This window comes from Delphinus delphis, chromosome 6, assembly GCF_949987515.2.
Source record: "Delphinus delphis chromosome 6, mDelDel1.2, whole genome shotgun sequence".
Taxonomy (NCBI): domain Eukaryota; kingdom Metazoa; phylum Chordata; class Mammalia; order Artiodactyla; family Delphinidae; genus Delphinus; species Delphinus delphis.
The window spans coordinates 27,306,356-27,331,102 of NC_082688.1; the positions used below are offsets into that span (position 1 = coordinate 27,306,356).

General features: G+C 36.5%; 1 protein-coding gene across 7 annotated transcripts in view; it reads right to left on the reverse strand.

Annotated features, from left to right (window-relative positions):
* Positions 1-24,747, reverse strand: part of FKTN (fukutin) — an 89,123-nt gene that overhangs the window by 41,474 nt on the left and 22,902 nt on the right. For 6 of the 7 annotated variants that reach the window (XR_009519836.1, XM_060014384.1, XM_060014387.1 and 3 more), the window contains exons 3-6: positions 23,676-23,735; positions 19,698-19,901; positions 7,085-7,362; positions 6,049-6,181 (exon numbers count right to left, since the gene is read on the reverse strand). Coding sequence is in view for 6 of the 7 variants with exons in the window: in XM_060014384.1 (XP_059870367.1) it covers positions 6,049-6,181; positions 7,085-7,362; positions 19,698-19,901; positions 23,676-23,735 (675 nt within the window). In the remaining variant the exon portion in view is untranslated. Of the gene's footprint in view, positions 1-1,422; positions 1,485-6,048; positions 6,182-7,084; positions 7,363-19,697; positions 19,902-23,675; positions 23,736-24,747 lie in introns of all 7 variants that reach the window. The other variant, XM_060014388.1, reaches the window with a different exon arrangement.

The window sequence follows — 24,747 nt, forward strand, 5'->3', positions numbered from 1 at the left end:
TTTTCTCATCAATAATTAAAGAATAATAATTATACTTTGCAGGACTGCTGTGAAGATTTAAAGAGATAATGACAGAAAAATGTCTCACAAATTTTGAAATTCTATACAAATATTACTGTCATTTACTTATAGTCTTTTTGCTTTTCTTCATTTTTAGGGTGTTCTGGAACTGAAGAAAGCACTGAAAATTCTTCATTGATGCTTCACTACCTATGGGACAAAATCTAAACTTCTTGGCATGGCAGACAAGGACACTGTGTTCAGGGCCAGAGTACTGGTCCAGCCTTATCTCCACCCTTCTCATATTTCACTCCCCAAATATATCACAACTTTTCATGCCTCTGTGTCAACATGTTTCCGCTGTCTGAAATGCCCTTGACTAACAAAATCTTTCAGGTCTCAGTTCCACCCTCTGAAAAGCATTCCCCGATTTTCCCAGGAACACAAATGTATTTATTCTCCCAGGGCTCCTCTTCAGCTCAACATTTAAAGAGCAAGAAATTACGTTTGGTACTAGATATAGACAGAGACAAATAAAATAATCTGTTCAGTGACCTTATAACAGTTACCATTTATATATACTTTTATTATAATTCTTATTCTTATCATATTTAATTCTTTTTGTTCCAGAACAAAAGATCAAAGTCTTTTTTTAAAATTGAATTGTAACTGACATATAATATCATATTAGTTTCAGGTGTACAACATAGTGATTCAATATTTTTATACATTACAAAATGATCACCATGATAACTCTAGCTACCATCTGTCATCATACAGAGTTATTACAATATTACTGACTATATTCCCTAGTGTGTATATTACATCCCCATGACATATTCGTTTTATACCTGGATGTTTATATCTCTTAATCCCCTTCACCTATTTCACCCATCCCCCTTATCATATTTCATTCTAATTGCTGATTCTATTTATATTTCCTCCAATAGGCTGTAAACATGAATCCTTTAAGGCAAGTACTGAATCTCTCCATCACTGTATGTACAAATTGAAAATGGTGCCTGGTATATAATATGTGAGCAACACATATTGATAAATGCGTAAATGAGTAAATAACTGACTAATCCCCTCTCATCCCACGATATCTTAAAATATCCTGGCATTCTTTTACAATACAGCAGGAGGAAATATAGTTCCTAGAAGGACCATATATCTCAAGCAAAAAGTATCCCTAGGAAAAAAGATGGATTCCTGAAGATAAGTTACATTCTCCAGAATACACAAAGTATGTGGGATCTTTTCAATATGAAAACATCCTCAGAGCCACAATTCTCTTAGAACATATGATTGGCATGAGAGATGCATGTTCATATCCCTGTTGTAGGGGGGAAAGCCTGGAGCTAGAAATTTGGAGACCCAGAATTTACTCCATGCTCAGCCAATAATGACTATGTAACTTACATCTTGAAACCTCAGTTTTCTTATCAGTTAATGGTGAATCCTTGGCTTACTTCACAGAGTAACTGAAAGGATCAAATTAAGTAACAGAAATGAAAACTTTGTGTTATACAAAAATATTACTCTGACAATTATGTCCAACTGAGGCTGCCCCTGCATAGACACTCTCCCAGCTCTGACATACCTTTAATAAATAACATGACACTCCCAGAAATTCCATTTCTTAGAATTGACCCTCATATGCGTTAAAGTATAAACACGTATATACCTATACACCTTATACATCTGTTATGGACTTTAAAAGTTATAGTTATACATACTTCTTTTCATTTAAAAATGCCTCATATAAATCTTGGGATTACCATGCCTCTTAGAAAAAGACTAAATCCTAATTTAAATACCAGTCCATATGATCTTTCCTGTTCAGACAACCTTTCCCCAAATCCTTCCCCAAAATATAGATGAAAAACAATAAAATGACAGAAGGTGTCCACTCATTTCACAGATGAGGAAACTAAGGCTCAGAAATTTGCCCCAGGTCTCAGAGCAACTTAGTAGAAGAAAGAGGATATGAATGTGGCTTTCTAGATATTTCTGGGCCAGGGGTCCAGATATTTCCATACTCCCCTCTAGTTTTTTACTGGAACTCAACAAACTGAAGCTCATCAATTATTTTTTGATGGTTACTGCCGAAACAAAATCAAGTGCAGGAAAATGTGTATTATCCTAGTCCTAAACTTCTTGGTAGATTGGGAAAATAATTAAAGTAAATAAAGTAAGCCAGGAGAGCACTTCCCCTCTGTTCTCCTTCCCTCCCTGGACTCTTCTAAACTAGAGCCATTAGATGAGGCAGAGCAAGAAAGCGCACAGTGGTGGCCTGGCATGGGTATCGGAGCCTGAGAAGGCGTCGAGGGCATCCACATGGAGAAGAGTCCAGTGTGGGGAGCCAGAGCCTGAGCAAGATGAGAAGTGTGTCTATATATGGGAGTAGCCCAGTGGGGGAGAGCAACACCTAAGCAGGATGAGGATAGCATCCATGTGGGAGAGCGAACAGCAGAAACAATGGGAGACTGAACAAATAAGTAAATATATTAAGGGTAATATAAGTCAGGTTTCTCACTGTTTGAGAAGGGAGTCACAAAAATGGAAATGAACCCTATGTTATTTAATTGAAATATAAATTAGACTGAAGACATCAATGTGGATTCATGGATCGTGATAGACAGACAGATACAGAAGTAAATACACACACACTCTACCCCTGTCACTGGGAGGTCCTGCAGGCAAGCAAATCTGGCCTCCAGGCTTGGCTTCTAAAAGGAATCAGTATCCAGAGAGATGGCTGATTCCAGGAGTGTAGCAGGGAAATTACAAGATGAACCTAGAATATCTTGAGCCAAAAAGCAAGAAGGTGCTCAAAAGATGATGGAGACATGTCAAAAAGACACAGAAGTCACGTGAAGGGGCTTCCACTGGCCAAATATGGAACAGTTTGAGGATCAAAATAAATGAAGAAAATAGTGCACTATAACTCATTGAAGAAAATAGGAAATCATGAGTTCATATTGATATAAACAAAGAAACTTGAAAGTTTGAGGAAGATATTGACAATATTTACAGACTTTTAAAGTACCTTCATGCCAAATACCTATTAATTACAAAGGGAAAAATAGAAACTTCACCAGGGCGAAGCCAGCAGACAGCACTTTAATCACGTAATCAATGTAAAAGTCAATAGTAATGGGACAAATCAAAATCATGCAGCGCCCAACAGGATGAAGTGAAAGCACAGAATCACTTCTGTGTTATTCCTACTAAAGGTATATAACCTAAATCTAACTTGAGGAAAAACCAAACAAACCCCAAACAAGGGACAATGTACAAAATATCTGGCCTGTAATCTTCAAAAGTATCAAAGTCATAAAAGTTAAAAAGTGATTGTGAAACTGTTCCAGACTGAAGGAAACTAAAGAGACAGAAAAATTAAATGCAACATGTGATTCTGAACAGAATCCTTTTATTATAATAGTCATTATTGGGATAATTAGCAAAACTTGAATGAGGATTAAATGGTAATAATCTTTATATTAATTTCCTGATTTTTGTACTAAGACATGTAGGACAATGTTCTTGTTTTCAAGAAATACTAAATTATTTGAAGTTGTGGGGCAGATATTGACAACTTACTTGCAAATGATTCAGGAAAAAGAATTATTTGTATTGCATCTGTAACTTTTCTGAAAGTTTGAAAACGTTTCCAAAAATTATTATAAAAAAAAAAGGAAGAAAGTTAGGAGGCTGCTTTGTGAGATCTAGTAGATTCATTGATTTTTTTTTTTTCCAACACCAGGCATTGTATTTAAGACTGTTTGGCGCCATCAAGTGTTCAAAGTTATGTATGTTCACCTTAATTTGAAAACTGACCTTCCTGTGGTTATAACGTAAGAAATGATGAAGAATGAAACATTTACAAGGGTAAGGATTAAAAAAAGTTATCAATCCCATTAGGTACTCTATATCAGTAATAACAGTACATTAGCAGAAGAGGAAAACAAATCAGTAATCACGAGTCTGTCTTGCTACTAGTGAAGGACACAAATAACATGATGAAGAATGAAGACAAAGTTTGGGACTTCCCTGGTGGCGCAGTAGTTGAGAATCCACCTGCCAATGCAGGGGACACAGGTTCAAGCCCTGGTCCGGGAAGATCCCACATGCCGCGGAGAAACTAAGCCCGTGTGCCACAACGACTGAGCCTGCGTGCCACAACTACTGAAGCCTACAGCCCGTGCTCCATAACAAGAGAAGCCACCGCAATAAGACCGCACACCGCAACCAAGAGTAGCCCCTGCTCGCCGCAACTAGAGAAAGCCTGCACACAGCAACGAACACCCAATACAGCCAAAAATAAAATTAAAAAATAAATAAAATTAAAAAAAAAAGATTCAGCATAAAAAAAAAGAGAATGAATACAAAGTTCCACTTGATCCTGTTATGAAGAGAAACCTGTCAATAGCATTTTAGCCTTGCTATGTGATGGTACTTTAAACACCAATAGTATGAGGCTATGATAAGCTGATTAGCCCTCTGAGCAACTGTCATCCACATTCTTTACTCTAATGCTGACTGAATGGTTGCCCTTAAAATCTAAAAAGCAAAAGTGAAAATATGCAATTAAAAAAATATAACACTATTCTCATGATTTCTCAATATCTTGAAACATTTTACATCTTACACTGCCTTCTCACAAAGTTCAATAAAATGAGTTTGGGCAAATGCTTGCTAGGTAATAGAGTAGCTCTAATAAGTGTCCTGGAAAGAAACCATTTGATTCGGATGAGCACCTTATTCTTCATGCATTTTTCCATCACTAGAGGAGCTTTTCTTTGCACCAGCTACTGTGCTAGATACTGGGGCTACAGAGGTGAGTAAAATAAGATGCCTGCCATCAAGAAGTTCACACAATCTTGTAGGGGGACAAGACTGACATTCACAATTAATTGTGGTAATTGCTATGACAGAGGTGGCAACCAGAAAAAAACTCCCCTGAGGCAGGAACAGTGAATGCATGGTCAAGTGCAAGCACCAGTCTGCATCTCTTCTGCTTCCTACTACTCTGTGGTGGGGATATGATGGGCAGCACTTGCCTAATACTGCTGGCCCAGCCACACATGCGGTTTTCCAGCTTTTCATCCACGAGGCTGACTGGGTATGCTTCACAGTCACATAACTACAGATTTAAGGGAACAGGGCTAGGAAGGCCCACCCAGGCTGTCAGGTCTAGGCCCTGGGTGCCAGTACAGCCTACCAGAAAAAACCTTGCATTTGTGGGTGCTGGGCATTTGGCCAGTGATGATACAGCTGGTACTTCATTTTCCTATTCCACTCCTATCCTTGTGTACACAGCTTTCTTGGAAGGGAACCCCAGAAAATAAAGGGCAAGTGGAAAAATTAGGGCACCAAAACCCCACCATATATTTGACTGATTTCACTGTATCTCTCTTTCATGTCATTTCTTACAGCTGAACTTTCATGTCCTTTAAAATCATCTTTATATCCCCCGGGGTCAGGAGAGTTCCTGGGAAGCTAGCTTTTAATAAATGTCTATTGAGTAGAAAGCTAAAGCAGCAGAATAAAGTAGAGTTCAAAAGCACTTGGTCTTTGTGTAGCATTTATCTTCAAAAACCTTCAAACACACAAAAAATTCATCTTCAGTGCCAACCCTCTGAGAAAAACTGTATTTTCTATGAAGTCCTCTCTAAATCTGCATGGTCCATATTCTACATGGCTTCATCCTACTCAGATTGCTTCAAGAACAGAATATACCATCTTTATAAAGTTCATGGGCTATCCTAACTAAAAGCGGAGGCCAGTGCTGAAGCTGTCAAAGTCTCCAAATAAAACAAGGTCTCCATAGATATCAAACCATTCAACTGGGGAAGAAATTGTTCCTTAAGGTTAATGTTTAATCTACTTAAAAAAAATTGAAACCATCTAGAAGAAAATAGACAAATCAGAAAAGATGTTTTCTTACTTACTTTCCATAGTTCCTTCATTCCCCCCCCCCCAAGAAATATTATACATATACTTCCTTTAATTTGAAAAGTACAATATTTGGTTATCTCTAACCTGAAAGAATGCTCGAGCTTCTTTATACCTACACTCAATAAATCTAGAGTGTGGTATTTCTTCCAGAAAGTGCATTGGATCTTTTGGAATGAGAACTTCTAATCCATCAATAGTAACTTGTTGTAACTCTGGCCTGAAAACAAAAGTTAAGACTTATTATAAGGATTTAACTCAGAATATTGGCAGCCTCTTCAAAATATACAATATAAGCAAATAGTTAAACTCAAGCATATTTTCTTCAATTACCTCAGGTATCATTTTTAAAGATCTACTCTCTTTTTTTTTTTTTTTTTGTGGTACGTGGGCCTCTCACTGTTGTGGCCTCTCCCGTTGCGGAGCACAGGCTCCGGAAGCACAGGCTCAGCGGCCATGGCTCACGGACCCAGCCGCTCCACGGCATGTGGGATCTTCCCGGACCGGGGCACGAACCCGTGTCCCCTGCATCAGCAGGCGGACTCTCAACCACTGCGCCACCAGGGAAGCCCCAAGATCTACTCTCTTAGCAACTATCAAATATACAACATAGCAGTGTTAACTATAGTCACCATGCTGTACATCAGATTTCCAGAACTTATTTATCTCATAATAATTGGAAGTTTGTACATTTTGAACACTTTTACTTGTAAGTATGTAAATCCACAAACATACTTTATCCTGTGTTTGAACTCTTTATATATATAGAAAGATTTGTATTCTTTTATGCCTTATTTTTGTCACTCAACATTGTAGGATTCATCTCTGTTGTTGCACAGAGCGCGAGTTCAGAGTTCCTTGTTTCCCTGCCCTACGATTCTTCTCGTTATGCGCACATACATTTTGTGTGGGGCATTAAGAACAATGTTGCTATGAACATTCAGATATATATTATATTTCCTGGGGCACATGTGCATGAGTTGCTTCCTGTTGAATATTTACATTTCAAAACTGATTTACATGAATTACATTTTAGATTTAATTACTAAATGTAAAAGAAAGAATAAGAATTCATGACTGAACAAGACAGGTTTCACATCTCCCCTTTAGACCCTGAATTTACCTGTCAAAAGCTCCAGGATAACGACCAAACTGTAACTTTCGAAAAGGAACAAACTTCCTGTCAATGTGTCCTTTGAGCCGTAGATGGCCATGCCAAAGGTAGTTGCCGCTCCTTTCATGGAAGACCACCAAGTGGACAGCATGACTGGCCAATGTGCAGATGTAGTGCAGGGGGATTTCAGTTCCAGAAAGTGAGTCTATCCCATCTAGCCGGGGGTCCTTGCTCTCGAACTTTAGGCACTGAAATCCCATATTTTCAGCTATCCGAAACCAGCTTTCCTAAAACCAAAGAAACATCAAACTTGAATATTTAAAACCAAATACTAGTAGTGAAACTAAAATGATTCTTACACTGAATTAAGTCATACATATTTTTGTCCTAATCTGCTCTTTGCCTGAAGATTAAAAAATGAAGGTGGGGAAGGAAAGGTGGTAGTGGGAGAATAAAGGAAAGTACCAAAAAGAGAAACCACACAGCATGGAAGACATGTTCAAAGACTCTCTTTATGAAAATTAATACAAATTTCTTCCTTGGAATGAGAATGCCCACTCATTATAGTGTTCTTTGGTTAGTATCTATAAAGTAAACGTTAATATAAGGATAGCACTTAAAATTAAACCTGTAATTCTCAATTTCACTTTTAATAACCTTCAAAAGTGCTTCATAAAAGCAGGGTTTTCATCTCATAGTTATATCCCAACACCTTAAACTGCTACTAAAATAGAAGCCTATCATAATGCACATTATTAGAAAATAGACTGAGATATACTATAAAACAAGGTGCATTTTCCAACAGCATTAGTTAGAGTATAACTCTCACATAACCAGATTAATCTATAGGGTAGATTTTTAATCCTAATCTGGACACCAGTGCTTTAGATGATTAACCAGTATTAATTATTAAGAACACCTTATGTTTGAATAGAAATGTACAGTTTCCAAAGAATTTTTATAAACATTACTGCATTTACATATGACATCTATCTTATAGAGCACAGATATTATAGATAAAGAAACAGACTCACAGAAGTCCAAAGAAACAAAATTAATAAGAGGCAAAGCCACTGCCAGCATTTAGGTCTTATCTAACCAAATACAAGGTTCTTTCTACTCTACAATACTATTTCTTTAAGTCTATATTTATATAATGTGTACAAAGCTCATTCACATTAATTATCTCATCTGATGTCCATAGAAATTATGTGAGGTCAGCAAGGAAGATATTATACCTAGTCTACAGTTAAGGAAAATAAAGTGGTAATACCAGACATTAAAGTTATTAAAGGATGGAAGTGCATCTGAAAGTCTTACGAGCCACAGCATTCATAAACATCTTTCAAGAGTACTTTATTTGCATCACTTATTGTCTTTGAATGTTGTCATTTGGATCAGCTGTATCCTTATTTATGCTCTTATAATACACACAAACCGTTATCATAGTACTGATTGTACTGTTTTTTAGTTGTTTAAACTCCATTAATAGACTGAAAGTTCCTCAACCTTAAGAATCAACAAAGTGGCTAGTACCAGCAGGTGCTCAATAGATACCTGTTGTTGTTGTTCTTATTGTTAAACAAGAGAAAGTGACCATTCTGGTAAAGAATGCTAACCAGTATCAATAACAACTGTCTTCTCCTTTCTGGATATAGAGTGAAATCGTGTTTTGGTCAAAGGAATGTGGATGGAAGTATCAGATACCACTTCCAGGCCTGGCCTTACAATGTCCCATAAGACCTTCCCTGCTTTCCCTCCTCCATCTGTATGTAGGGAAGCAAAGAACTACAAGATGGGGAAGCCATACAAATGAAACAGCCTGCATCCCTAAGTCACTGCTTAGAGGAAAGTCATCCAGGAATATCGCTGACCAAGAATAACCACACTGGATTTTGTCTAGAGACAATTACTCCTTTTTTTGCCCTAAACCAATGAGATTTTAGGGTTGTTTTTAGTAGCAACTAATGTAACTTAGTCTGGCTAATACAATTTCACCTTGGCACTCCTTATACTAGAATTATCAACTGTAGGATTCCCCTTTTTCATAAACCTAAGAGGTGGAAAGTACTGATTGAGTGTAAGAGTGGCCAACTCAGAGAAGGAATCTACTGTACAGGATGAAAGAAAAGCATTATAATTTGGTAAATTTGGGAAAAATTTAAAAGGCCAGACAGAACTTGAAGAGGGATCAGACCTTGGGTTGTGGGAAGAAAGACTGACAGACAAAATAGGCAGAACTATGAAATGGCTTGCCTTTTTATAATCATGGCAGAGGAAAGTCAAGAATAAAGTAGTTGCTCTAATCAAACGGAGCAAAGGCCTAGGTCAAGACTGTACTGCACACATCTACTCCCAGTTACCTTGGCAGTAGTTTGCTCACTTCATGGTAATGATATTAACAAAGAAAAATCACAGGTAAATTAAGTCTATAGTAATTAGATCTGGTGATCTAATGAATTAGCTCTACCTTGGGAGAAGGTGTTGGGAGGACTATCCAAGGGCTCTGTATGATGTCATTTATGTAAAATGATAAACATGACCCTGTGTGCTTATTCTGGGTGTTGCTGACCTTTTGCTTCCGACTCTGGTCTTTCTGGTTTTGTCAATTATGGCATATTCTCTTTCTTCTAAAGTACTGGTTCTCAAGGCAAGTGGTACTGTAACCAAGAGACATTTTAGAAATTCGTGGAGATATTTTCAGTTATCATAATGATTGAGGACACAACTGGCATTTAGAGGTCTAGGCCAGGTACACAAGACATCCTAAAATCCAAAATATGGAAATCTATCCTGTGTCCTGCATAATTTCAAATGTTCTATCAGATAGTCACGTAGTGAAAAACATATTTGTAATTATGTGAGCCTCCATTTCCAAGGAATACAATCGCCATGTTAAAGGAGAGACAATTTTACTTTTCTGCTGTTGGAAACTTGTTTACTGTTTTGGAAAACTATATTACTAAAAACAATATCATTCATAATAGAGTCTATAATGGAAGTTATCACATTCAGTGGTCCTACTAAATAAGTAGGATAAGTGCAAGCATCTGAATTACTTCCTTATGTCTTCCAGTGTAGTCATGCCTGGGCATTTACACACTGAAATATACATTTCCTTTCATTTCTACTTTATACTATAGTTGAGACATTACAGGATTTGGGAGATTATGTATGTAGGTAAGTTATAATTTCTATAGACTTTGTTTTGGGAAAATAAAGGAATGATAAAATACTTGTTGTAAAAAAGGTTTATAAGCTTTGTAGGCTTTTTCTATGAGGAACTCAAACAGTCCAATAGGAATGACCTACAAATACTGACATTTAGGAGTCTTTGCAGTGAAAAAGCTGGCATACTCTTATTACCCTATAGTGAAGTCCACCAGTTAATGAGGCCTAACCAGAAAAAAAAGCTTCCAATTGGTATTCAGTGCCTCATTCTTAAGTATGAACAAAGATCAATGAACACTATAGAAAACCTGTATCATGAAAAACAGACAAAATAAAATAACCATACCAAAACCCAAACACCCACAAAGAAGGGAATTTCAAAAACAAAATGCGGTAGAAAGCAAAAGACTTTCTTTTAAAAACACCAAACCTTGGGGCTTCCCTGGTGGCGCAGTGGTTGAAAATCCGCCTGCCAATGCAAGGGACACGGGTTCGAGCCCTGGTCCGGGAAGATCCCACATGCCGTGGAGCAACGAAGCCCGTGCACCACAACCACTGAGCCTGCGCTCTAAGGGCCCGCATGCCACAACTACTGAGCCCGTGTGCCACAACTACTGAAGCCCACGCACCTAGAGCCTGTTCTCCACAACAAGAAGCCACCACAATGAGAAGCCTGCACACTGCAACGAAGAGTTGGCCCCCTCTTGATGCAACTAGAGAGAGTCCGCATGCAGCGACAAAGACCCAACACAGCCAAAAATAAATAAATAAATAAATTTATTTATTAAAAAAAAAGTTAAAAAAAAAACAACAAACGTTTAAAATCTGAAGAGGGAAAAAGACAAAACTGCACTCATAAAATAAGAATGCTACTATAAGAAACAGAGTACACAGAGCTTTTAGAAAATAAAGATATTAAATTTTAAGCAAAATGTGAAAAAAATCAATGGCATTGTTAAAGATTTTGTTTAAAAGTAGAACAGTTAACAAAAGAGATGAAAAAAAATCACAGAGCAAAGATAAGAAAATGAAACTTTGGAAGTCCAACATCCAAGTAATAAGTTCAGAAAGAAAGACACTTTTATTCAACATTATCCTGGGGGTCTTACCTAAACCAATAAGACAAGAAAAAGAAATTAGGCATAAGAGTTGGAAAGGAAGAGACCAAATTTTCTTTTTGTGCAGAGAATACAATGACCTACACTCAAAGAGGGAGAAAATGAAAGAGAGGGAGGAAAAGGAGGTAGGGGATTGAGGGAAGAGAGAGAAACTATTGGAGTTTACCTATAGAGTTCAGAGTTCAGTACAGTTGCTGGAAAACAAGATCAAAACACAAAAGACAACAGCATTCTAATTCACCCATAATAATGAATTGGCAAAAGAAGAGGAAAAGTATCTACATTAACACCCCCCCATGCACACAAAACTATAAGGTAGCAAGAAATAAATCTTACAAGATGCACAAAATCTGTAAGAAAAATATACTCTATTAAAGAACACCAAAGGACACCTAAATTAAAGGAGATATATTTCATGTTCATGGATAAGAACTCTTCATATTTTAACAATGTAAAGAGACCTTGCATGCTTTTGCTTTCTCTGACTGGCCTAGACTAACCTAGATAATGAAAGACACATGGCCCAGGCACCTCCACTGCCTCATCTGACAGCCAGCCATCCTGAAGAAGCAGAGCTGCCTAGCTGACTGGCAGCTGTATAAGTGAACTTGGCTGAGACCAGAAGAACTGCGCAGCTGAATCCTATGCAAATTGCTAAGTCACAGAATCATAACCTACATAAATGGTTGTTGTTTAAGCCACTAAATTTGGGGACAACTGTTACACAGCAGAAGCAAATTAGAAATCAAAAGTGCAGGTAAGAAGAAACATCTTCAGATATGCAAGGTTTCAACCTCCCATTCAACCTTTCTCCAAAGAGAATTCCTAAAATGTTGTGAAGAGGAGTTATACAACAGTATCTGCAGAGCAGATCAGACTGTATTAGGGCAGAAAGACCACGAGATCTAGGAGGGATGTCTCCAGAAAAAAAAAAAAAGGAACTGAGAAATGATCTGATGTATTTGATCCTACTGAGAGTTTTATGTTTCTGCTGCAGAGTTCATACATGGATTATTGATAAATATATAGAAAACTAGCAAACAAAAAAAGAGAAAGAGAGTCATATAAGAAAAGGAAAATATTCAGAGTAAACTAGGTAGCATTCATGTGATTATCTATATATTCATAGTAAGATAAACACTGACTATTGATTTAACTACAAAATATGATACAGTCATGGTAATGGGAGAAGAGTGTGTGTGTGTGTGTGTGTGTGTGTGTGTGTCTACATGAGACAAAATAGATATGACAGCTAAATTCTCATAATTCATAATCTAAATATGAAATATTTTAAAACTAGAAGCATAAACATTTCATTTATAAAGGAGAAGATAAACAAGGTAGAGAGAGTTGAAAGTGGTTGGCTCTAAGAGTGGGAATAAGGGGTGGGGAGGAGAGAAGAGTCAGATACTGATCTTTTTCATTATGAGCTTTGCCTTACTATCTGACTTTTTAAACCTAGTACTAGTATTCTTTTGATTAAAATGCCATGTCCTAACTTTTCCATAAGCTTAAATATTTTCAAAATATCAATATAAAATTGGGAGGAACGAAAAAACAAGCATCCCTGGTGGCACAGTGGTTGAGAGTCCGCCTGCTGATGCAGGGGACACGGGTTCGTGCCCTGGTCCGGGAAGATCCCACATGCCGCACAGCGGCTAGGCCTGTGAGCCATGGCTGCTGAGCCTGCACATCCGGAGCCTGTGCTCCGCAACGGGAGAGGCCACAACAGTGAGAGGCCCGCGTACCACAGAAAAAAAAAAAACAAAAAAACAAGCAAACAAACATCATGTTATATAAACATATTATCTGTTTCATCACCTGCATCACTGCCTGGGAAGAACCATAGGGAGAAAAAAGTCAAAACTCACTCTCTTGAGACCTTGTCTAAGAGTCTGGGCAATCAAGGAAACATGCAGCTTATAGTGCTCTGCCAGACCATACCGTCACCCTGGAACATAAGCCCCACCTATCAGGGGTCAACACAACTAAAACAGACCCACTGCAGAGCTAGTGCACATCTATCAAGGGTGGCTGACTAAACAGTTGAGCTCATTTAATCTGATGCTAATTTTCTTACTCTTATTTGAATAACTCCTCAGAATGAAAAACAGTGAAACTGAAAAGTCAGAGGTATTCCAAATAAAGGAGTAAGCAAATTTTTGACATGTTTGGTTGAGACCTTTTTTTTTTTTTTGACTACTATCTAACCTTTGCTTTGTAACCATTTAAAAAGGATGAAAATATAAGTTTGAATTTTTGGATACACCTAAGAAGCACTCCACTCGAGTATCAAACAAGTCCTATGCACTTACAAACTGTCAAGAATAGTGCTATAGACGAGGAATACTACCCTCATGTATACCTTATGTGGCAGATACCGAAAATTCAACACCAAATCCCTTCCTACCTGCCTGCCTACACTGATGAAAATGCTAAATACCTGTTTTTTTAGCCACCTTCACAACACGGAGACATATGAATATAGTTCTAGACAGTGAGCTATAAGCAGTTTACCAGAAGCTCCTGAGAAAAATTTTCTATCAAAAGATAGATTGTGACAATCCTGAAGCCCATGGAACAAAAACCACATTCACAGAAAGATAGACAAGATGAAAAGGCAGAGGGCTATGTACCCGAAGAAGGAACAAGATAAAACTCCAGAAAAACAACTAAATGAAGTGGAGATAGGCAACCTTCCAGAAAAACAATTCTGAATAATGATAGTGAAGATGATCCATGACCTCGGAAAAAGAATGGAGGCAAAGATCGAGAAGATGCAAGAAATGTTAACAAAGAGCTAGAAGAATTAAAGAACAAACATACAGAGATGAACAGTACAATAACTGAAATGAAAACTACACTAGAAGGAATCAATAGCAGAATAACTGAGGCAGAAGAACGGATAAGTGACCTGGAAGACAGAATGGTGGAATTCACTGCTGCGGAACAGAACAAAGAAAAAAGAATGAAAAGAAATGAAGACAGCATAAGAGACCTCTGGGACAACATTAAATGCAACAACATTCACATTATAGGGGTGCCAGAAGGAGAAGAGAGAGAGAAAGGACCAGAGAAAATATTTGAAGAGATTATAGTCGAAAACTTCCCTAACATGGGAAAGGAAATAGCCACCCAAGTCCAGGAAGCGCAGAGAGTCCCATACAGGATAAACCCAAGGAGAAACACGCCAAGACACACAGTAATCAAATTGGCAAAAATTAAAGACAAAGAAAAATTATTAAAATCAGCAAGGGAGGGCTTCTGTAGTGGCACAGTGGTTGAGAGTCCGCCTGCTGATGCAGGGGACACGGGTTCGTACCCCAGTCTGGGAAGATCCCACATGCCGCGGAGCGGCTGGGCCTGTGAGCCATGGCCACTAGGCCTGCGCGTCCGGACCCTGTGCTCCGCAGCGGGAGAGGCCACAAAAGTGAGAGGCCCGCGTACCACAAAAAAAAAAAAGCAGCAAGGGAAAAACGACAAATAACATACAAGGGAACTCCCATAAGGTTAACAGCTGATTTCTCAGCAGAAACTCTACAAGCCAGAGGGGAGTGGCATGATATACTTAAAGTGATGAAAGGGAAGAAACTACAACCAAGATTACTCTATCTGGCAAGGATCTCATTCAGGTTCAATGGAGAAATCAAAAGCTTTAGAGACAAGCAAAAGCTAAGAGAATTCAGCACCACCAAACCAGCTCTACAACAAATGCTAAAGGAACTGCTCTGAGTGGGAAACACAAGAGAAGAAAAGGACCTACAAAAACAAACCCAAAACAATTAAGAAAATGGTCATAGGAACATACATATCGATAATTACCCTAAACGTGAATGGATTAAATGCTCCAACCAAAAGACACAGGCCTGCTACATGGATATGAAAACAAGACCCATGTATATGCTCTCTACAAGAGACCCACTTAAGACCTAGGGACACATTCAGACTGAAAGTGAGGGGATGGAAAAAGATATTCCATGCAAATGGAAATCAAAAGAAAGCTGGAGTAGCAATTCTCATATCAGATAAAATAGGCTTTAAAATAAAGAATGTTACAAGAGACAAGGAAGGACACTACATAACGACCAGGAGATCACTCCAAGAAGAAGATATAACAATTATAAATATATATGCACCCAACATAGGAGCACCTCAATACATAAGGCAACTGCTAACAGCTATACAAGAGGAAATCGACAGTAACACAATAATAGTGGGGGACTTTAACACCACACTTACACCAATGGACAGATCATCCAAAATGAAAATAAATAAGGAAACAGAAGCTTTATGACACAACAGACCAGACAGATTTAATTGATATTTATAGGACATTCCATCCAAAAACAGCAGATTACACTTTCTTCTCAAGTGTGCACAGAACATTCTCCAGGATAGATCACATCTTGGGTCACAAATCAAGGCTCAGTAACTTTAAGAAAATTGAAATCATATCAAGTGTCTTTTCTGACCACAACGCTATGAAATTAGAAATGAATTACAGGGAAAAAAACATAAAAAACACAAACACATGGAGGCTAAACAATACGTTACTAAATAACCAAGAGATCACTGAAGAAATCAAAGAGGAAATCAAAAAATACCTAGAGACAAATGACAACGAACACACAACGATCCAAAACCTATGGGATGCAGCAAAAGCAGTTCTAAAAGGGAAGTTTATAGCTATACAAGCTATAAGAAACAAGAAACAAGAAAAATCTCAAATAAACAATCTAACCTTACTCCTAAAGGAACTAGAGAAAGAAGAACAAACAAAACCCCAAGTTAGCAGAAGGAAAGAAATCATAAAGATCAGAGCAGAAATAAATGAAATAGAAATAAAGAAAACAACAGCAAAGACCAATAAAACTAAAAGCTGGTTCTTTGAGAAGGCAAACAAAATTGATAAACCATTAGCCAGACTCATCAAGAAAAAGAGGGAGAGGATTCAAATCAATAAAATTAGAAATGAAAAAGGAGAAGTTACAACAGACACCGCAGAAATACAAAGCACCCTAAGAGACGACTATAGGCAACTCTATGCCAATAAAATGGACAACCTGGAAGAAATGGACAAATTCTTAGAAAGGTATAACCTTCCAAGACTGAACCAAGAAGAAGTAGAAAATATGAACAGACAAATCACAAGCAATGAAATTGAAACTGTGATTAAAAATCTTCCAAAAAACAAAAGTCCAGGACCAGACGGCTTCACAGGTGAATTCTATCAAACATTTAGAGAAGAGCTAACACGCATTCTTCTCAAACTCTTCCAAAAAATTGCAGAGGAAGGAACACCCCCAAACTCATTCTATGAGGCCACCATTACCCTGATACCAAATCAGACAAAGATACTACAAAAAAAGAAAGTTACAGACCAATATCACTGATGAATATACATGCAAAAATCCTCAACAAAATACTAGCAAACAGAATCCAACAGCACATTAAAAGGATCATACACCATGATCAAGTGGGGTTTATCCAAGGGATGCAAGGATTCTTCAATATACACAAATCAATCAATGTGATACACCATATTAACAAACTGAAGAATAAAAACCACACGATCATCTCAATAGATGCAGGAAAAGCTTTTGACAAAATTCAACACCCATTTATGATAAAAACTCTCCAGAAAGTGGGCACAGAGGGAACCTACCTCAACATAATAAAGGCCATATATGACAAACCCACAGCCAACATCATTCTCAATGGTGAAAAACTGAAACCATTTCCTCTAAGATCAGGAACAAGACAAGGATGTCCACTCTCACCACTATTATTCAACATAGTTCTGGAAGTTCTAGCCACAGCAATCAGAGAAGAAAAAGAAATAAAAGGAATACAAATTGGAAATGAACAAGTAAAACTGTCACTGTTTGCAGATGACATGAGACTATACATAGAGAATCCTAAAGATGCCACCAGAAAACTACTAGAGCTAATCAATGAATTTGGTAAAGCTGCAGGTTACAAAATTAATGCACAGAAATCTGTTGCATTCCTATACACTAATGATGAAAAATCTGAAATAGAAATTAAGGAAACACTCCCGTTTACCACTGCAACAAAAAGAATAAAATACCTAGGAATACACCTACCTAGGGAGACAAAAGACCTGTATGCAGACAACTATAAGACACTGATGAAACAAATTAAAGATGATACCAACAGACGGAGAGATAGACCATGTTCTTGGATTGGAAGAATCAATATTGTGAAAATCACTATACTACCCAAAGCAACTACAGATTCAATGCAATCCCTATCAAATTACCAATGGCATTTTTTACGGAACTAGAACAAAAGATCTTAAAATTTGTATGGAGACACAAAAGACCCCGAATAGTCAAAGCAGTCTTGAGGGAAAAAAAAGGAGCTGGAGGAATCAGACTCCCTGACTTCAGACTATACTATAAAGCTACAGTCATCAAGACAATATGGTACTGGCACAAAAAAAGAAACACAGATTAATGGAACAAGATAGAAAGCCCAGAGATAAACCCATGCACCTATGGTCAAGTAATCTATGATAAAGGAGGCAAGGATATACAATGCAGAAAAGACAGTCCTTCAATAAGTGGTGCTGGGAAAACTGGACAGCTACATGTAAAAGAATGAAATTAGAACACTCCCTAACATCATACACAAAAATAAACTCAAAATGGATTAGAGACCTAAATGTAGGGCCAGACACTATAAAACTCTTAGAGGAAAACATAGGAAGAACATTCTTTGACATAAATCACAGCAAGATCTTTTTTGATCCACCTCCTAGAGTAATGGAAATAAAAACAAAAATAAACAAATGGGACCTAATCAAACTTCAAAGCTTTTGCACAGCAAAGGAAACCATAAAGAAGACGAAAGGACAGCCCTCAGAATGGGGCTCAGATATTTGCAAACAAATCAACGGACAAAGGATTAATCTCCAAAATACAAAAACAGCTCATGCAGCTCAATAGTAAAAAAAAAAAAAACCCAATCCAAAAATGGGCAGAAGACCTAAATAGACATTTCTCCAAAGAAGACATACAGATGGCCAAGAAGCACATGAAAAGATGCTCAACATCACTAATTATTAGAGAAATGCAAATCAAAACTACAATGAGCTATCACCTCACACCAGTTAGAATGGGCATTATCAGAAAATCTACAAACAACAAATGCTGGAGAAGGTGTGGAGAAAAGGGAACCCTCTTGCACAGTTGGTGAGAATGTAAATTAATACAGACACTATGGAGAACAGTATGGAGGTTCCTTAAAAAACTAAAAATAGAATTACCATATGATCCAGCAATCCCACTACTGGGCCTATACCCAGAGAAAACCATAATTCAAAAAGATACATGCACGTCAATGTTCCTTGCAGCACTATTTACAATAGCCAGGTCATGGAAGCAACCTAAATGCCCATCTACAGACGAATGGATAAAGAAGATGTGGTACATATATACAATGGAATATTACTCAGCCATAAAAAGGAACGAAATTGGGTCATTTGTTGAGACGTGGATGGATCTAGAGACTGTCATATAAAGTGAAGTAAGTCAGAAAAAGAAAAACAAATATCGTATATTAACACATATATGTGGAACCTAGAGAAACAGTACAGATGAACCAGTTTGCAGGGCAGAAATTGAGACACAGATGTAGAGAACAAACGTATGGACACCAAGTGGGGAAAGCGGCAGGGTGGTGTGGGTGTGGTGTGATGAATTGAGTGATTGGGATTGACATGTATACACTGACGTGCATAACACTGACGACTAATAAGAAATTTTAAAAAAAGAATGATTAGATATCCAAATTTTGGACAAAGTTTGGATGAGACACAGTTGGCCTATTCATGTATATAACTTGACATAAAAGATGGCTCTTCATGCAATGGCTGAAAAAAGTCAGTTTTTAAAAAGGTACAAAAAAATGGTACTCTCATGTTGTTTGTGGTGATAATAAACACCAGTATTAGTAATTAAAAAAAAAAAAAGATAGATAGTGTCACTATGACACCCTGGCGCTACAACAGCTACCTTGTGAGGATGAGAGAAATGCAGGAAGAATTTCAGTGATGCACATGCTGACTTCAGTGGACAGCTCCACTAATACCAACAGCCACCAACATTTTAACCTCTTGTTATATCAGAAAAATAAGTCCCCTATTTGCTTAAGCCACTATTGTGTTTTGTTACTTATTGCTTAAAGTATTCCTGATACAATCTATAAAAGTCTTTATGAAAATTTTAAAATGTTTTACAGTTTAAATTGGTTTAATCCCATACTGTTTTGTAAAAGACACTCCATTATCTGAAAGCAAATCATCTTACCTCATTCTTCCATAAGTGATACTGTAGTGCAAATGCAGTAAAGTCTCTTGGAACACAGAAAAACTTGCATTCTGAAGCGGAGCCATGAGAAGCATTCTTGACTTGTTCAAAGTTTTTATTAATCAATTCCAGAATCAAAGGATCAATAAGGAACACAGGTACATTTTGACTGGATGTTAGCATAATAAATTTTTTAACTGTGCGCTGTTTGAGAGGAAAAGAATCCCCTTAGTTCTTCTAAACCAATACAATAATTTATCTTATTAAATTTTTATTCATTAATTTTATAAGGATATCTAGACTGCTTACTCAGTAGATTGCATGCTTATTAGTTTGCTAAAAAAATAAAACCCACAAATAAATAATACATTGTCCCTGTTCTCAAGAAGTACACAGTCTACTGAGGAAGACGAACAAATATTTACAATACAACGTAAAATATGCTATAGTAGAAATATATGCAACCTATTATAAAGTACAGAACAATAGCTACTAATTAACTGTACATCAAAAGGATAACAAAATCTTCATAGAGGAAGTAGTATCTGAAATGAGCACTTTGGGCTTACAAATTATTCCCTTGGTAGTAGCTAAATCTTTTCAAGCAAAAGTGGGACAGGAAATACCAGCCTTTTCAGTTTTCAAAAATCAGTCATGTCAACCTTTCTGAAACCAAAAATCAGTTGTATGTGCCACTTTTCTTCGTATTTGAAATACTGCTTAATAATCTTGCCAGTCAAAAGACAAACTAAAATACATCGCCTGCCTGACCATTCCTATCTACAGTTTGATTTTCTAATAATACTGTAATATTTAAAAATATAATTCTGTTGAGCGGTAAACAGAACACCCTACTGGAAAAAATAAATTTCATAATTAGAATTGAAACAACAATCACACTTAGGAGTAAATAATACCTAAGTGTAGTCAAGTTAAATAGAATAACTGAAATACATTATTGCTTAAAAGCCTACTTTAGTGAAAGCAATAATGATTTCAAAGGGACGTATGCCATCAAAAAAAGATGTTTCAGAGAATTAAGGATAAATTTTTATTTACAAAATCTGAGGAAACTTATAAAAACATATACAAGATAAATAAATAGAGTATCAAGAATTATAAAAATTTAAAAAATGAGATAAAGGCAGGAATCAGTCTCTTATCCTTTGTTTTTACTGTAGAGTATTATGCAAATACCAAGAATATAATAATCTCTATTCTAGAAGAGTTTATCATCTCTTAGTGGGAAAGCCAACTAAGTAAAAAGTTAGAATAAACAATTATGCCCCCAAATTCAATAACAGATGAAATGGACAAATTTCTTCAAAAACATGATTAAGAAAACTACCACAAGATGAAACAGGAAATCTGACTTGCCCTATAACTATTAACAGAATTGAATTTGTTATGTATTAAAAAAAAAAAACCTGCCATCAAAACAACAAGAAAAAACTCTAGACTCAGATGGTTCACTGGTGAATTCTATCAAAGCTTTAAGAGAAATAATACCAGTGTACAAAAACTCTTTCAGAAAACTGAGCAGGAGGAAATCCTTCCAAACTCATTTTATGAGGCCAGTGTAATCCTAATAGCAAAACCTGACAAAGACATTACAAAAAAAGAAAATTATATACCACCATCCCTCATGAACACAGATGCAATAATACTTAACAAGATACTAAAAAATCAATTCCTGTAGTTTTTAAAAAAAGGACCAAAAAAAGAAAAAAAAGGAAATATCATGACCAAGCAGGGTTTATCCCAGGAATGAAAGGCAGCATTTGAAAATCAATCAATAAAATTCACTGTATCAACAGAGTAAAGGGGAAAAACTCTATGATAATTTCAACACAAAAAAATATTTGACAAAATTCAATATCTATTTATGATTAAAACCTCTTAGCAAATCAGGAATACAACACTTGTTGAATTTGATAAAGATTATGAACAAAAAAGTCTATTACTGAATTGCAGTTCTTCATTTATCCTTGATACCAATCTTTCATCAGATACATGTTTTGCAAATATTTTGTAATCTGTGGCATTAGCTATTCATTTTCTTAATGGTGGCTTTTGATGAGCAGAAGTTTTAAATTTTGAGAGCCTAATTTATCAAAATTTTTTTCTTTCATGGCTATTACTTTCTGTGCTTTACACTAGGAGAATAAAAGAGGAAGGAAGATGATGAGATGACAGATACTAGTACATATAAGGTGCTTAATAAATGTCTGTTGAATGAATCTCTTTCAACTTGGTGTTTGTTGAATGAATCTCTTTCAACTTGATGAACACACAGCTTCATTATGATTATTAATATAAATATAGATTAGGGCAGGGTCAAGGAGAGATTCTACAACTCACCTTCTAAATATGCCTTCCAGGTTGTTATCAATGCAATCATCAAGGTTCCCTGGACATAGATGTCCAATTGACTCTAAATCCAATTAATTCTTAATCAACATGACTATTATCATCTGACCTTCAGTAATTCATTTTGTTTACAGGAAAGAAAAACGTCTTGTTGAGAAAAGGATACAATGAGACTGTAAGAGTCCATTCTTCTACAAGGGCTTGGCAGGACATGTTCTTAGTGAACACCTAGTTCCTAATAATCATCATATTTTCTCTTCTAAGCCCCTCAAATTATCTGTTTAATAACTCATTCTAGGATTTTATCAGGGTTCAGTATCACATCTATTGATGACATTTCACTTTTTCGTTCCTTCTAAAATATTAGAACAAAAGTATTTTAGTACTACTTCTCCCTTCCCTATGACTTTGCAAATACATTGCAAAAATTACATGCAGTGTAATTAACAAAGAGAATGTAGTAAGCTGCTCCGTAATTTTTTGCTCATTCATCTTGGAAGTCAACCCTTTTAAAACAATCTGTTATTTTCTCCCACCTCAAGGGTCATTCCCTGAATGAAAGAGATAGGGCTTCCCTTTCCCCTCCGACTACCCTAAGTTCACAAAGCAGAACTGCTACTTTTAATAAATTAAAAGTTTACATTGATACTTCTAGACCTGATAGTTGAGGAGTCTGATATAGGATATCTCAGACTTTACTTTTTAAACATAGTTCAAATCCAACTGGTATCAGCAATGACCTAAAATTATCACTACTTTATAGCTGCTTGGTGATTTGAAAACTCACTTCTAATCTAAAGCCTCTCATGTCTCTGGTTAAAGAGAAACCAAAGATTGAAGTGTATCCACAAGAAATAACTAGCCATATCCAATATGTATGCTAACAGGATAAATGTAATTTTTTAGCATTGTTTTTCATTCTAAATTTGATTAGAAAAAAGAAAATATATTTTATAAATTGTATAAATGTACAGGCTATGAAACAGGGATTTATTGTACATATTGCTAATTTTCCTTATCTTAAAAAGAAAACATGGGATTCCCTGGTGGTCCAGTGGTTAGGACTCTGTGCTTCCACTGCTGGGGGACCTGGGTTCGATACCTGGTTGGGGAACTAAGATCCCATAAGCCCTGCGGCACAGCCAAAAAAAAAGAAAACATGTTGAATAGATTTTTACTCCTAAACTCCTATTTACTAGGTAAATTTACTAGGTAAATAGGTACTCCTATTTACCTTTATTCTTGGTTCAATTCTGATTCACATATTTATTCACTTGGGGAAGCACCACATCTCAGTGAATGAGGATTTTGGAGGCAAGCAGTTAGAATCTGGACTCAGCCACTTATTAGCCAACCAACCATAATCTTTCTAAGTGAACTGAGGATAAACATATGTACTGACTTCTTAAAGTTTGCACAAGGACTAAATGAGATACTGCATGTAAAGTACTTGGCACAGGGTCTGCCTCTTCCTTTCTATCACCTACTACCTGTTTTCACAAAGCTAGCTATTATCATTGTCATCATTCAACAAATACTTATTAAGTATATAAATGAATGAACTAAATGAACATGGCAGTTGAGGAAGTTCTTGATTATCATACATACCCACTGTGTGCCATCAAATCCAATTCGGCTTCCTTTGGATTTTGATAAACCAGCTCCATTCTAGGAAGATTAAAAAAAAAAAATTGTAGTAAATTCAAAGCCCAGCATGCAACATTCCATTTAGGGGTAGGTATGATTCAATCTATATAACTGGTTCATAATCATTAAAAAGCATTATCTAAATACCTATTTTCATACAGTCATGAGCTAAGAATTCTACAAGTACATAATACAACTACCCAAGACGGAAAACACTGACAGATTGCCATAATTTAATTAAGTGTCATCACTTAATTAAATAAATACGGTCAACATCTCTGAACCAATTAATTTCCATCAGTGAATAGTAAACTCTTTGCTATCTCTTTAGAATTAGTGTTTATCCATTTAGCTCCATATCCCTAACTTCAGCTTACCTCCACACACTGACTTAGTGTTTGCAGACCTTGGCAAAGTGATAAGAAAGTATAATAATTATTGAGCAGCTTCTAAGTGTACTTCCACATATGAATTATGTATTCTCATCTATCTCGCATAACTATCCTGCAAAGTAGGCATTATTATTTCTGTTCCACAGAGAGCTCCAATGCCCACACTTTTCATAACATATATCATACTTGCAAATGTTGAGTTATTTTTTAAAGAATATTTTTTAAAACATTCAGGTCTAGAGAATCAGAAGGAAAAAAGTATTATCAGTTCTTCATGTGTTAATCACCAAAACACTTTGAAAGTCACAGGAGAAAGAATGTCTGATGGTCTAGAGACAAGAGGAAGAATGTTTCAAGCTCAAAGAAGTTTCTTATGCCTTGAATGTGCTCTTTATCTGTTAGATGGAAGGATTTTGAAAAGCAGTAAGAATATTCTCACCCTGAAAATGAAGTGTGCTGCAAGTTCCTAAACAGGAGACTCATTTCCCCATTAAACTGTAAACTCAAGGGCAGGGACCAAATCCAATCCACCTTTGTATCACCAGTATCTAGCATAGTGCTTGACAACTAGTAAAATGCTTAATAACTGTTTGCTAATTGGAGGGAAGGAAGGAAGAAAGGTATACTGAGTGATTAAGGTA